This window comes from Petaurus breviceps, unplaced genomic scaffold (genome assembly GCF_028583685.1).
Source record: "Petaurus breviceps papuanus isolate PSGF00001 unplaced genomic scaffold, PetGlider_PUasm1.0 551, whole genome shotgun sequence".
NCBI classification, from domain to species: domain Eukaryota; kingdom Metazoa; phylum Chordata; class Mammalia; order Diprotodontia; family Petauridae; genus Petaurus; species Petaurus breviceps.
The window spans coordinates 41,745,131-41,760,261 of NW_027186372.1; the positions used below are offsets into that span (position 1 = coordinate 41,745,131).

General features: G+C 39.4%; 1 protein-coding gene across 4 annotated transcripts in view; it reads left to right on the forward strand.

The window, feature by feature from the left end:
* Positions 1-15,131, forward strand: part of NR3C1 (nuclear receptor subfamily 3 group C member 1) — a 141,503-nt gene that overhangs the window by 107,834 nt on the left and 18,538 nt on the right. For all 4 annotated transcript variants that reach the window (XM_069102695.1, XM_069102694.1, XM_069102693.1 and 1 more), the window contains exons 5-6: positions 10,658-10,936; positions 12,691-12,835. In XM_069102695.1, coding sequence (XP_068958796.1) covers positions 10,658-10,936; positions 12,691-12,835 — 424 coding nt within the window. The remainder of the gene's footprint in view (positions 1-10,657; positions 10,937-12,690; positions 12,836-15,131) is intronic.

The following is a 15,131-nucleotide window of genomic DNA, read 5'->3' on the forward strand; positions in this document are numbered from 1 at the left end:
TAACTCCGCATTGTAAAACTGACATAGAAACCATATAGTTGCTGCTCCTCCCCCGTGCGCCCCCCACCCCACCAGACAAGGCAGTATACAACAAGCATTTTTCTCCTGTGGAAAAATATTTAGCATTAGCAGATTCTAATTGTGTATTTAAAAGAAATAACAAATAATGCCAGTAGGACAATACAACTGATTTGGTGTTCTCTTTGGGGGTTTAGGTGGCCTTTATTAAACGTGAAGTAGGTTGATGAAGTGTGACTTTTAGGCAAAAGCTCTTCCACAAACCATTCTGTCTTCCTAACTGATAGACACACCTCAGATTATTTGAGCCAAGCAAGTTATCAGTCAATCATGTAATCACTCCAACCCTATACTCAACATCAATAGAAAGTACAGGACTGTTCATCAGAAAGACATACCTAAACACCTCCTTCTGACCTTGTTGAACTAGAAAAAGCAGGGCAAAGAGTTCTGGCCTTTGAGCCAGAGACCTGAATTCAGATCCCATCTCTGATACAGACTAGACAAGTGTCTATGGGCAAGTCACTTAACCTCTCAGTTACCGGAACCAACTCTTTAAGAAGATAAAATTTAAAGTATCTGCATATCTGTATCCTTGGATGGAGTTTTTACCCTGAGTCCCCAACAGGACGCTGATGACATTAAAGGATTTGACAATAAAAAACAAACACCTAGATGTTCAAAACTGGAATATTGTGACTGACTTTGCTTCTAAGTTTTTCAAGTAGAAAGATAGCTGCCCACCTAATGTAACTGTTGGGAAAACTAAGTAGGTCAATTAGCAAATTAAACTGGGGAAAGGACTTCCTGATCCACAGGGGACCTTTTTGATTTTGCAAATATTGATAGATATTGCTAACTTACTGTTCTTGGCATGTACTAGCTCTCCTGCCAAGGTGTGTTTGTTCTTTAAATAAATTCAACAAGTGTTTATCTATAATTATAACATAATGACTTAAATTTGCAATAGATATGTTAGCTCATTTGATTCTCACAACAACCATGTGAGATGATGTGCTATTATTATCCCCATTTTACAGGTGAGGAACTGAGACTGAGAGAGGTGAAATGATTTTCTTGCCTAGATCATACAGCTAGTAAGTTTCTGAGACAGGATTATGAACTCAACTCTGACTACACATTAACTTCATCTACTAGACCACCTAGCTGCCTTCATGAATTACATACTACGTAGGTAAATCCTGTGCTTGACTACAGATATAAAAATAAAATAGACGTTTCAAATTAGAATTCCACCAAACTTTCCTTAAGAAACTTACATTCTTTGGTCAGTCTTTGCTAGTCAGTCTTTATGTTAATAGTCGTGTAAAGGGGTAACAGTTATGTGTTAGAGGGGGTTAATTTTTAACACGGTATCTATACTGTGTCCAAATAGGGAATAAGGAGGTTTCATAAGGAAGGTCTTCAGTCTTTTGTCATAGATTGGTTTTTTTAATACCTTTTTGTTCCTACCACAGTGGCATTCTCTTCATCCCTGAAATGTTTCATCTTGGTCTTTCTACTTTAACTTGGATAATCACTTTATTCTCAACGAGCTTTCAGGCAAACCCTGCCCAAAACTATTAATTCGCTACTATGATTTCACATTAGGAAATTCTGATGGCTACTACTGAATTAATTCACATCCTACATACACAAATAATTTTCCAAAGAACTCAAAATCAGTGGATTTCTCCAAGACATTCCTGTGTAGAAAGACGCTGTCCAAAGTTGAAGGAAATTTTAGTTCCAGCTCACATTTATATAATGCCTTAAATATTTGCAAAGGACTTTCCTTTCAAGAATAATGACTTTTCCAAATATCCACCAGCACCTATAGAAGGAGCATTAGTTTTACCTATTTTTTAAATTTTTCATTTCAGTTTTTAGAGATATGTAGTGTATTATTATCCCCACTTGATAGATGAAGGAACAGAAACTAAAAGATTAAGTTACTTGCCCAAAATCATGTTGCTAATAAGTACTAGCCAGACTTCAAAGCCATGTCTTCAGATTCTAGGATTGGGGTGGGAAACCTGCAGCCCTCTAGGTCATGGTGAAATTTGGAGTCAGTCAAAGGGCTGCACTTGAGGACCTAGAGGGCCACATGTAGCCTCAAGGCCACAGGTTCCCCACTCCTGTTCTAGGTCTTATGACCTTAAACATGTTCCTCTATCAAGGCAGAGGTTCCCAACCTTTTTCAGTCCCTATGCCCCCAAATTAGAAAGTCCTGCCCTAAGTTAAGTAAAGCAATGGAAGAGGTCTATGTTTTAAAAAATTGTCTCCATACTTTAAAGAATTAAAACTACATCCTTTTTAGACTTCAGGGTTTGTGCTGATGGAAAGAGGCAAAGACAAAAATAAATGTGACATTTGTATATGAAAACAGTAATAAAGTTGCCCACAAAGACAATGCACTCATCCAGGACAAGGTCTCCTCAGCTCATTTGTATATTACCAATGGAAAACTCTAGTGTTTATAACCAGGGAGCTCTGAACCCCAGAACTGTTTTGTGATTATTGAACAAATGTTCTTTGCTTGCCTGTGGCTTAGCTAGCGGAGATGAAGATTAAGTCATCTAAAGCGAGGTCTTCAATGAGCAGACCCAACCTTGAACCAGAAAAAGTAGGTCTAATAAAGGACTTCAGACAGTGGTGAGAGAGAAATTTTGTGTTTCTGTAATACTACCTGCTACTTAAAAGAAAAGATATACCTCTTTGTAGTTCTTGCTATCTGCCACCTGGGATGTAGGAATCCCTTAGGACCCAACCAAAAAAGCACAGCTGGAGAAGCTTCTGCAGGTGCCAATTGCTCACCCTTTCTGAAAGAGCAAGTGGCTCGGCCCTCCAGAAGAAAAATGGCATAACCCAACAGCAAAGTAGCCCAGCTAAGCCATGAGCAACCTTGCAGCAAAGCAGTCCTGCACGGCTCCCACAGAGCAGCCTGGCATAACAGATCCCCCTGGTTCAGCATTGATGCCACAGCCATACATGATCTCAGTCCCTGAGAAAGGCCATTAAGATTCACAGTTCCAGAATTATGAGTTCCTGTGGCCACATGTTTCCTTTACATGTTAACCCATTGACATAGTATTTTCAGATTGTACTTACTATCCCCCACAGACACCATATACATCGATGGAATATGTCATACCCTGAAAAGAAATGACCAAAGAGCCACAGAGGTTATACATCACCCTCTGTTAACTCTGAAAAATAAAGTAAAACCAAAGAACTCAGAAGTAATCACAGCAACTGTTAACTGTGAAAAATAAAGTAAAACCAAAGAGCTAACAATGGTTATGAGCAAAAAGCTTTCTTCATTCTAGTGGAGGAGGGAAACTAAACGTGTGTATCAGGGTCTGGTCTGATACTGAGGAGACTTACTTTAGGGAGGCCAAGCCTTGGTACGTATAGCAGTGGCCAGACAAAGAATACAGGGAACTGTAGCTATAGCAATGAGGGGGTAATAGCAACAATGAGGCGAGTTTGATTCAAAGCAGGACTTCATGACCAGAATGTGGTTCCTGCAGGGGCTTGTCCAAGCCCAGGGCCCACTTGGGGCTGGTGGGAAATAATTCTGGAGTTCTGCTGCAACAGGATTCATCTAGAGGGTGGGCGCAAAGGATTGTTGTTATGCCAAGCTCAGGGCACAATTTGTTTGCTGGGCCTTAGCCCTGGAAAACATGGCATATCCTAATACTAAAAAGAGAGGGGTGGGAATGCTGACAGAGCATATTCCAAGTTTATGGATAGAATGTTATGCTATTGTTCTTTCCTTACTGTTTAAATACATGGTTTTGTTAAAAGGTCATTGAATCAGCTAGTTGGTTTCTTAATAGAAGGCACACAAGTAAGGACTTAAGCGCTCTAACGGTGGGGGCAGATACCCACAAAGATTATCCCTAGAACCCTAAGAGCAGTTGCAGCAGTGACCTCTCTGAGAACACAACCAGCTAGCAGGTTGAAGGGATAAGTGAATGGGTTGGAGGTGGGAGATATAAGACCCACAACACAGGCATTTTAAAAAATCTTTTATTTTTTCAATCAGCAAAAATCTGTCCTCTCACCCTTCCACCTGACCCCCTCCCCACTTGAGAATGAAAGGCAAACAAACCCCATTACAATCAAAACAAATTATTTTTGCTGGCCTTTTTGTACTTATTTCATTTTGCATGAGTGCTTCACTTCTCAGGAAGTATGTAGTGTTTCATTAGTCCTCTGAAAACTCATTTGGTCATTAGACTGCTAAGAGTTTCTATTTCTTTCAAAGTTGTTTGCCTTTACTATATAGCTGTTATTGTGCAATTTGTTCTCCTGGTTCTGCTCACTTCACTTTATATCAGTTCATATAAGTCTTCCTAGGTTTCTCTAAAACCATCCCCTTCATCATTTCTTAAAGCAACAGTATTACATCACATTTCCGTACTCTGAATTGTTCATCTATTCAGTAGTTTATGCGTACCCTCTCAGGTTTCATTCTTTACAACCTCAAAAGAGCCACAGATTTTTTTTATATCCTTAGAGTTTGTTTTGCTTAGGACTAATCCCTCCCTTAATCTACTCTTTCTCTAATTCTCCCCCCTTCCCTCCTATTTCTCTGTTGAAACAAATACATTTCTATTCACAGCTTGCATATGTGTATGTGTTCTTCCTTCCTTTAACCAGTTCTGATGAGAGTGAAGTTGAAGTGTCAGCTGCTCCCCTCCACCCCCTCCTCCCTGTTTGTATAGAAGTCTACTTGTACATATTAATTATATGAGATAATTTTTCCTAACCTCTTGTTTCCCTTCCTCCCACTCAATGTCCTCCTCTTTCCTTCTCTTTTCATTCTTCTCTTAAGATCATCTAGAGATAACAGAACCACCCCCGGGCCTAGTTTAATTAGACTCCATGACCTCTTATGATGATAGGGCTCAGAGAGAATACATGTATCATCTCCCTATATTAGAATGAAAACAGTTTGTCCTTATTTAATCACTTATCACTGTTCATTCATGTTTACCTTATTATGTCTTTGAACTTCACAGCTCTGGGCTTTTCATCACGAATACTTAAAAGTCTTCTATTTCGTTAAAGATCCATTTTTCCCTATTTTCAGTTTTGCTGTATAAGTTATTTTTTTTCTTTTTTTGCCTTTTGGAGGGCAATTAGGGTTAATTAACTTGCCCAAGGTTACACGGCTAGTTTGTGGGGGGGGGGGGGGGAGAGGAGGTGTTTAGTGTCTGAGGCCGGAATGAAACTCAGGTCCTCCTGACTCCAGGGCTGGCGCTTTACTGGATAAGTTATTCTTGACTATAAACCCTTTACCTTCTCAAGAATCATATTCATGTTCTCCACTCCTTTATAATGGTAGCTGCTAAATTGTGTATAATGCTGACTGTGGCTTCTCAGTACTTGAATTCTTGCCTTCTGGCTGCTTGCAATATTTTTTCTTTGACGTGGAAGCTCTGGGTTTTGGCAGTGATGTTCCTAAGTATTTTCATTTCATGTTTCTTTCCGAAGGTGGCTAGTGGACTCTTTCTATTTCCACTTCTCTCTCTCTCTCTCTGGTTCCAAGAGATCTGGGCAGTTTTCTTTTTCATATTTCTTGAAATAGGCTGTCTAGGATCTTTTTGTTTTTGTTATTGTTGTCATCGCATTCAGGTAGTCCAGTGATTCTTGGGTTTTTTTCTCCTCAATCTTTTTCCAAGTCAGTTGTTTGTGCTTTGAGATATCTTACATTTTCTCCCTTTTTTCAGTCTTTTGACTTTGTTTTTTATATTCCTTCTTGTCTCATGGAGTCACTGGCTTCTATCTGGTCCATTCTCATTTTCAGGAAGTTTGTTGCTTGGGCCAGGTTTTGTACCTCTTGTGTCAGGTTCTTAATTCTGTTTCCAGTTTTTTTTTTCTTCTGTAGCTCTCATTTCTTTTCCATTTTTTTCTCAAGTGATTTCATCTCATTTATAAAGACACTTTTTAACTCTTTCTTAAAGTCTTGCTTCATATCTTCTAGGAATTCTAGTTGAACTTTTGTACTCAAGCCAATATTTTTCTCTGAGGCATTTTTTGTAGATGGAATCATTCTCTTCTGGGTTTGTGTTTTGAGTGTCCCTGCCAGCCTAATACCTCATTATGATGGAGTTCTTTTTTGTTTGTTTGTTTATTTTTCCATCCTATTTCCTGACTTCAGACTTGATCTTGGGGCTGGGCTCTCGCTTACTCTGGAAGGAAAGTCTAAGTTGGTCCGGTTGCTGCTTTTTTAGGATATTGAGTATTGTGTTTTTCCAGGATCTCAGGAACAGGCTGATGGACTGCAAGCTTTGAATGTTTCCAAAGTTATCTGATACAGAGCAAGTCTGTTTCTTGCTCCCCCACAGACACACCCTTTCCACTCTGATCTGAGCACTGCAAGATCCTGACTTAGATTTCACTCAGAACAAGAGAATGCTGATGAACTTAGCCCTTATTGGCCAACCAGGGTGTTCTACTGGTACATAGTGATAGAATGGTAGCTTCTTTGGTCTGGGATTTTGGCTCTGATTATTTCTTTTCAGGTTGAACTAGATGCTGGAACTAAGATCCTGCTCTGTCCCTGGGGTCTAAGTCACTCCTCTACTGGGACTGCCTACCCAGAAACATCACCTTCATACACAGGTCCCCACATGACCCAGAACTAGGTAGTGAGCAACAAATTAGCCATTTGGCACTTGTCCACATCACAGTATCATGGTATAGGTCTGGGGCCTCCTCTTCCCCTGGTATACAGCCTCTTCTGTGCACTGAAGTGTACTACTACATACTACTAGCATGTCTCCTATGTCAGCAGACATCTCTCTCTATCTCCCTATATTTACCTGGGCTGGACAAAGGACTCACTTTGATGGGGCAGCTAGGTGGCACAGTGAATAGAGCACTAGCCCTGGAGTCAGAAGGACCTGAGTTCAAATATGACCTCAGACACTTAACACAAAACTAGCCATGTGACCTTGGTCAAGTCACTTTACCCCATTTGCCCTACCTTCCCCCCTCCAAAAAGCAAAAAAAAAAAAAAAAGGACTCACTTTAATTTTTTTCTGAATTTCCCCTTCAGGATTAGGTCTGGTGAATTTTCTAGGTCTTTTTGGAGGAGTTTTATGGATGGGAGTTTGCTGCATTTCTCATTGCTACTCTCCTACAGAGGAATTTTTCAGAAAAAAAAAACTGGAAGTAAACAGTAGTGAGTCAAAACTTTGAAATTCCGTGCAAGGGCCCTTGGTGCTGCTCAGAGGCCCTCTGATTCTAGGGTTTGCATGTGTCAAAGTCTAACAAACTCATGATATACAAGAAAGCAGTAGGTTGCCATATGGGGGCAACTGGGAATGGGGGATAGAACAGGGGTGGTGTCTCATGCTAACCAACTGTCAAGATTTATTTATCTTTGTGAATAGGAATGTATTTTGTGCTTGAAAACTGAGGTTAATAATGATGGAGTTTAGTTGTATATGTGGATATGTGTGTATACATACATATAACACACACATATATGTTTTTATATGTAAGGTTAAAAGAAAACACCTTGAGTTTTGTAGTCCTTAATTTTATGAATAAAAAGCTACGGTTGATATATTTTTTAGTATTTTCATATACACCAGCCTATATGCCTATGTATTTATATATAAGAATAGGATCAGAACAATAAAGGATACCGGAGCCTTTTGAGGACTGTATCTCAGAACAACATCATAGGTTTTTTTAAAGTACTATAATGAGGTCCTCTAAGAAGTTTGCAGTGTTGTGATACCCACCTTGGACAATCTTGAGGTCCACCTAAGTAAACTAAGATTTGTGCTACAATGCTTGTTAAAGCAAGCTTTTGCTGTAGCAAATTATATCCTAAAATAGCACATATGCTTCCTTCATGGAACACAGCCCATCCCCTTGGGGTGTTTCGAACAAAATTCAACATTTGGACTCAAAAAGAAGAAAGAATGACAAACTTTCTTCCTTGAAAATAGATAATGGTTTTGTAGCTTTATTTTGAAAACCTTATCAGGCAGCTAGATGGTAACAGTGGAGAGAGTACCAGATCTGGAATCAGGAAGACCTAAGCTCAAATCCAGCCTCAGACACTTACTAGTGGAATGGCCTGGCCCTGGACAAGTTACTTGACCTCTCTCTGCCTCATTTGTTAAACTGGAAAATGAGGATAATTGTAGCACCCACCTCCCAGGGTTGTTGTGAGGATAATATATAAAAAGATGAGATTACATTTATCAAGTGCCCGGCACATAGTAGGTGTCTAATAAATAGATGTCTGTCTCCTTTCTATGAATCTATATAGATCCATTAGCTCGCAGGGGTAGGTATTTTTTGACAGCCACACTTTTGACAGACCATCATATTTTGGAAGTATGCTAGTGAGCCACTTTGCATACTATTTTTTTCCATTTTCCAATTCTTGGTAGCCTTTAGGTCATCAGACTTTTTTTTCCCTCTGAGTAGCATGGTTTTGTGGCATTTAACTAATGACATTCCTAAAATAATGTTATGACAGGATGAGTTTGGTTCGTTTCTCCTGGTATCCCAAGAGGACAAAATGAACTCAGCTCTATAAAGTGCTACTATGTACATATGGGCCGTAATCCCCACATGACACAGCTTACTTGGGTTTACTCACCCCAGAAAAAGATGGGCAAAATGAACAAAGAAGTTTCCATGTGTATTTTGAGGTAACAGTCATTACAATTTTAAAGATCTTGACATGCTTTTTGTTAAATATTGGTCTCTTAGTCATTACAGACATTTATTTTAAAACTGTACAGTATATATATTCAAGTGTGGGAGCTTCATCTTTGCTATAGAAGCATCAAATAGAATTTACTAAGAAAATGAGATTTTTTTCTTAGTTCTTACCTCTCTTCAATCAGTCTTCTGTTTAAAATATTTTCTGAGCTATTAGATTCTCCCTTTCCTTAACAACAGGGAGGGTGGGACTGCCACAAATCCCCACATAATAGCTGCTTACATTCTTTGTGGTAAATCCCTGATAATAGTAATAATACAAAATAAGACCTCTGGCATGTTGGGTAGATGTTTGACAGAGGATTTACAAAAAGACAGGTACAAGAATGCCTGAAATAAGCTGTGTAGAAGTGTTGTGATCTGCATTGGCAGAAGGAGTTCCTGCACATTTGAGGTGTAGTTAAAAAAATATTGGTTCTAAAGACAGAAGATCTGAGTTCAAATCCCACCTCTGACCTGAGTGACCTTGGGCAAGTCCTTTAACTTTTGAAGACCCAGGTTTCCTAATCTGTAAAACAAAGGGATTGAGCTAGATGGTCTCTTGAGATCCCTTCTTCCTCTAGAGCTATGATCCTGTGAGATCATAGATCCACCAAAGTTTAAAAAAATGTTTAGCCTGAAGAAGAGAAGATGGGGGTAGAGGGTGGAATGGGAGTTGTCTTCAGATAAGTTAAAGGATTGTCACATGGAAGAGGACTGAGACTTGCTCTGCTTGGCCCCAAAGGGCTGGACTAAGAGCAGTAAGTATAAATTGCAATGTCAAATTTGGGCTCAACATCAGGAAAAATTTCCTTGTAAGTAGAGCTATCCAAAAAAAGGACGAAATCCCTCCAGAGGTAATGATTTGTGCATCACTAGAGGTCTTTTGAGCATGGGATGGATAACCCTGCAGTGGATGTCATAGAAGAAATACCTCTCTGGGTATAGCTTGGCGCATGTGGCCTCTGACGTCTCTTCCAAAACTGAGATCCTGTAAGATGTAGCATTTTGTTGAGGACACACATAGAACAAATGTTTTGGAAGATCGCATTTTTACCATGAAGACATAATTCTGTAGAAAGCAAATATTCCTCTGTCCTCATGGGAAAGAGGAGTTACGTAATTGGATGAGATGTTTTCCCTTACTGAGGAAAATGTGTGATTCTGTTTAGCTCTAAGGTAGAACCTCCTGATTGAGAGAGTGGTGTTGAATAGAATAGCACACAGGAGGCAAGATCTACAGAATTTTCCTAAAAAGAATTAGAGATGGTTTTTCATACAGGTATAGTTTGCTATGACAAGCCAGATGTGAAATAATCAGATTTAAAAGGCAGAGGAGTAAAAATGCATTTTACCAAATAAATCACTGAAATGGTTAAATGTTAATGAAATTGGATTTACACATACATTTTTTTCACAAGAAAGCATCTGTTACATATGGCTGACCCCACTGGCTGCATGCCAGGGCAGGAATGAAGATGGAGAGCATTCTTTCATTCCTTCTTTTCTTCTTTCAGGGTGTATGACTTCTGTGCTATGTTAGCACTGGAACTAAATAGACCTAAGAGTGTGTCTCTCACCTTTGGAGAGAAGTCAGCTCAGAAAAGTGTAAAAAGGGGGTGTGGGGAGGGGGGAATCAGTGTAACTGGATAGAAAGAGCCATTCAGATTTGGAGCAAGCTATATTACTTTGGACAAATTATTCAGTCTTGCTGAGCCTCATCTGTGAAATAGGAATCATTAGCATTGATGTTGTGATTGTGAGGAAGTAGCTGTTTAAACTGTAAGGTGCTACAGAAAAGAAGGCCATTACTGTTATTGGTGGTAGTGGTGGTGACCACTGTTGTTGTTGTCATTTTCCAAAACTTATTTTTAACCTCTTTTTTCTTAACTGTCAGCTCGAAAGACAAAGAAGAAAATTAAAGGAATTCAGCAACCCAATGCAACGGCAACAAGAGAGAATTCTGAAAGTCCAGTCAACAAAACGATGGTTCCTGCATCGTTGCCACAGCTCACCCCAACTCTTGTGTCGCTTCTGGAGGTCATTGAGCCGGAGGTGTTATATTCAGGATATGACAGTACAGTGCCTGATAGCACTTGGAGGATCATGTCAACACTTAACATGTTAGGAGGGCGACAAGTGATTGCAGCAGTGAAATGGGCAAAGGCAATACCAGGTAAGAGGAGAGCGTGATCTATAGACAGCTTGATCTATAGTTAGATCTATAGATATAGATAGATCAGTTGATTGCTTGATATATAGAAGTAAAGAGATCTGTTTCAGTTGTTTCAGGTTTCAATCGTGTCCAACTCTTTGTGACCCAATTTGGGGTTTTCTTGACCAAGCTACTGGGGTAGTTTGCCATTTTCTTCTCCAGCTCATTTTGCAAATGAGGAAACTGAGGCACATTGAATTAAGTGATTTGCCCAGGGTCCCACAGCCAGTAAGTGTCTAAGACCAGATTTGAACTTAGGACTCTGAGTCTAGGCATGGTTCTCTATCCATTCTGCTACCTAGCTGCCCATAGATAGATCTGTATGTAGAACTAGAGACATAGATCTATAGGTATAGATGTATCTATTGATGGCTTGATCGATATAGATAGATAGATAGATAGCCTTTTCTTTTTTGAAAGAAAATATCTATACCTAGTAGGCTTGAGGGCTTTATGGGAAAATCATACATTTTAACAACTTTCTCAATGAAAAGCACAGTAGATAGAGTACTTGACTTAGAGTCTGAATGAGCTGAGTTCAAATCCTGCCTTGGACATTTATTGGCTGTGTGACCTAGAGCAACCATTTGACCTCTTCTAACTTCAATTTTCTCATCTGTAACATGGGGATGATTATAAAACCTCACAAGGTTGTTGTGAGAATCCAGTAAGTTGCCAACTTTGGAACTCTGCATAAATTATCTAAGATTAGAGATTCCTTTTTTTTGTTTGTTTCTTGCCTTCTTGTATTTTTTCCAGGTGTAGAAAATGAACCTAGTCTTTCTGCAGACACAACAGGGAACCAAAGAAGTCCACCCTATTATATTGTCCTCTGCCCTGTGGTGGTCTCTCACTCCATCAGGTTACCCCAGGCAGTGTTCAGGGGACGAAGGCTGTGAATATCTAAAAGAATTTATTTTCATTCCATGAGGGAACACAGAGTGGTCAGTCTACTTATATCTTTAGTTATTGCCTTAGAGAAGCAATGATTCTCTTTCATGGTGGATAGAGGACTTAACCTAGGGGTCAGAAAAAGTGAGTTCAAGTCTTGCCTCTGACACATAGTTAATGTTGCCTCTGTGACTCTGGGCAAATCATTGACTCCCCAGGCCACACTGTAAGCTGCAGACAGGTTGGTGATCTACTTTTGTGGAAGGATTTTCCATCCTGGGAGTTCTTCATCCCTGTGAAATCACAGGTCTAGACAAATTAAGCCCTTATGTGTATTCCACAAGAAGAAAATTAAGATAATTTTTTTAATCCTTAAAATATTTGGATGCAAGGTGATTGGGAAGGGACAATAAATGTAATGGGATAAATAATTTGAGATTGAAATGCATCTTTCATAAACATGGAGTTAAATGGGTAGAAGGCTAGGGGCAAGAGTTAGACCTGAGTGTGACATATGAGTTAATTTAAAGGTGACACTGTTTAATACTTAATTTTTTTCTACTTCTGCTACTGTGCAAGTCCCCTAACCAATCAGTGCTCTATGTAACTCTTTAGGAATATAAATTTCAGAGAAGTTGCCAACCTGCATTGGTAGATAGAGTTTCCTTTTCAAGAAATTTCCTCTACCAATGAAATCCTTATACCTCTCCCACTGTTACCTATAATTAAGTGGTGATGATAACTAGGCATCATGAAAGGTTATATCTTATATCTATGGACACCAAAGCTATCATTTTGGTCACTTTGATTTGGTCTTACTTTAGGCTTCAGAAACTTGCACCTGGATGACCAAATGACCCTGCTGCAGTACTCCTGGATGTTCCTGATGTCTTTTGCACTAGGATGGAGATCATACAAACAAGCGAGTGGCAGCCTGCTATGTTTCGCTCCCGATCTGGTTATGAATGAGTAAGTGGTGCATAAGGACTATTCACCTGCCGCCATTTTGAACAGTCTTCATTTTCCCAGTAGGGGGAAGTGGTATTGTGATGGTCTGTGCTATTGAGTGAAAGAGAAGTGTGCAAAACAGAGAGCAAGGAAGACTTGAATAACTCTGGTTGGTCAGAGGTGACCCAGAGGGAAGAGAAGTGGGGCATTTATTCTTATCTAACTGGGTATATTCCAGAAGGTATCTTTGGCTCATGGAGGCTTATTAATTGGGTCAGTGTGAGTCCAGTAAGGATAATGGAAGGACATCTTTGGAGTCAAAGCAAAGTATTCAGCTTCTGTGTTCATATAGAATTGAAAGAACACCCTTGATTTAAATACAGCAAACTCCTCAATGGAGAAGAATCTTTGTCTTTGATCATATTCCACCCTACATTGTTATTAATAGCCATATGTGCTAAGAACGTAACATAGGTATTGGAAGGGACAGATAATGTTAAATGATAAGATCTAAATAGGGTTTCATGGAAATAAATATATAGACACGTACAAGTAAAGAATGGGGAGGAAAGGAACAAGAATTATTTTGTACCTACTTGATCCCCATTTTAAAGTTGTGGAAAATGAGATAGACAGGTTAAAAGACTTGCTCAGGTCTTACAGCTAGTAAGTGTCTGAATCTGGATTTGAACTCAGGTCTTCTTGACTTCAGACTGAGCACTCTATCCACTGTACCTTCCAGCTGGGGAAGATATGACTAAATGACAATTAATTTGGGTGTGAGGGAGGGGAAGCTTAAGGGTTTTAAACAACAGGAAAATTGATAAGAACTAACCTTTTACCTTGACAACCAGTGACGCCCACCTAGTTTTAGGTTACACTCCCAGAAATCATGTGCCCCATCAGAGGATACTATAGTTCCACTGTAGCAGGTCTTAGGCCCAGCTCTGGGTCAAAATTCAAACTAGAATTAATCAGAGTAATGGAGGCCGGGGGAGACAGATTTAAGCTCACTATCAGGAAGGATTTTCTATTCATTTAGAAACTATTTAAAAAATGAAATGGATGCATCTATGTGAGTTAGTGAGTTACCTTGTCACTGGAGAGGTTTGAGTAGAGATTGAATGACTGAGGTTTTAGATGCCATACAAAGAATACTCCATTCTGATTGTTAAAATTCAATGGTAACAAAGTCTGGAGGGTTTAAAAAAAACTGTGGAAAGTCTAATAGGTGTATCCCTTCTAGTTGTTCTTTTTGATTTATCTCTTTTTTTCCTTAACATTCTGGTCCCTATCTTAATAAGTAGCAGAAGCAAAAGGTTCTAGATGTTCTATGTAATATAAGTCCTCATATCCAAAGTGTGTGTATGTTTATACATATGGTCTGGGAAAAGGGGAAGGGAGAGAAGAAAGAATTGGAGGTTTGGGGAAAGAATGTACCAAGACTGGGTGGCATCATATGTTTCTACCTACAATTTGACTCAACAACAATTTCTTGAATACCTGTTGTATACAAGGACATCATTGTGGTGTTGGTAACTACATGAAGGATGAATTGGAGAGCGGAGAGGTAGTTAGAAGGCTGTGATGAGGGTCTGAAGTGAGGTGGTGGCTGTGAGAGTGGATGGATGGGGATAGATGTGAAAGATTTTGTAAAGGGAGAATTGACCTGAAGGGGAAGGGAATGAATATTCATATAGTACCTACTATATTCCAAGCAGTGTGCTAAGCACTTTACAAATATAATCTCATTTGGTCCTCACAACAATCTTGTGAGATGGTACTGTTGTTATGCTCATTTTACAGTTGAGAAAACTAAAGCAAATGGAGATACAATGACTTATCCAGAGTCACACAGCTAAGAGGCTGGATTTGAACTCGGGACTTCCTTATTGCATGTCCTGCTCTTCTTCATCCACTGCCAATACATGACCCATCTAATAATCAGCAATAGTGAAATAAAGGAGAGGGGTCCAAGATGACTCTTAGGATTTCAAACTTGGAAGATATTATTTCTACCCCTCCAAAAAAAATGCAGGGGTTTGTAGGAAGAGGAAGAGAGAAGATGAAGTATTCGTTTTTTAATAATGTCTAGTTTGGGGTGTGGTGGGACATCCAAATGGAGATATCCATCAGTCAGGTAGAGATATGAGACTAAAGTGTAGAGGAGAGACTGAGCTAGATGTATAGATTTGGGAATTATCAATATAAAGGAAGTAACTGAACCCATGGAAGTGGATGAGATTACACAGGAAGAGTATATAGAGAATGAACATAGTGTTGGGGAACACTCATGATAATACAGGGCTAAGAAATG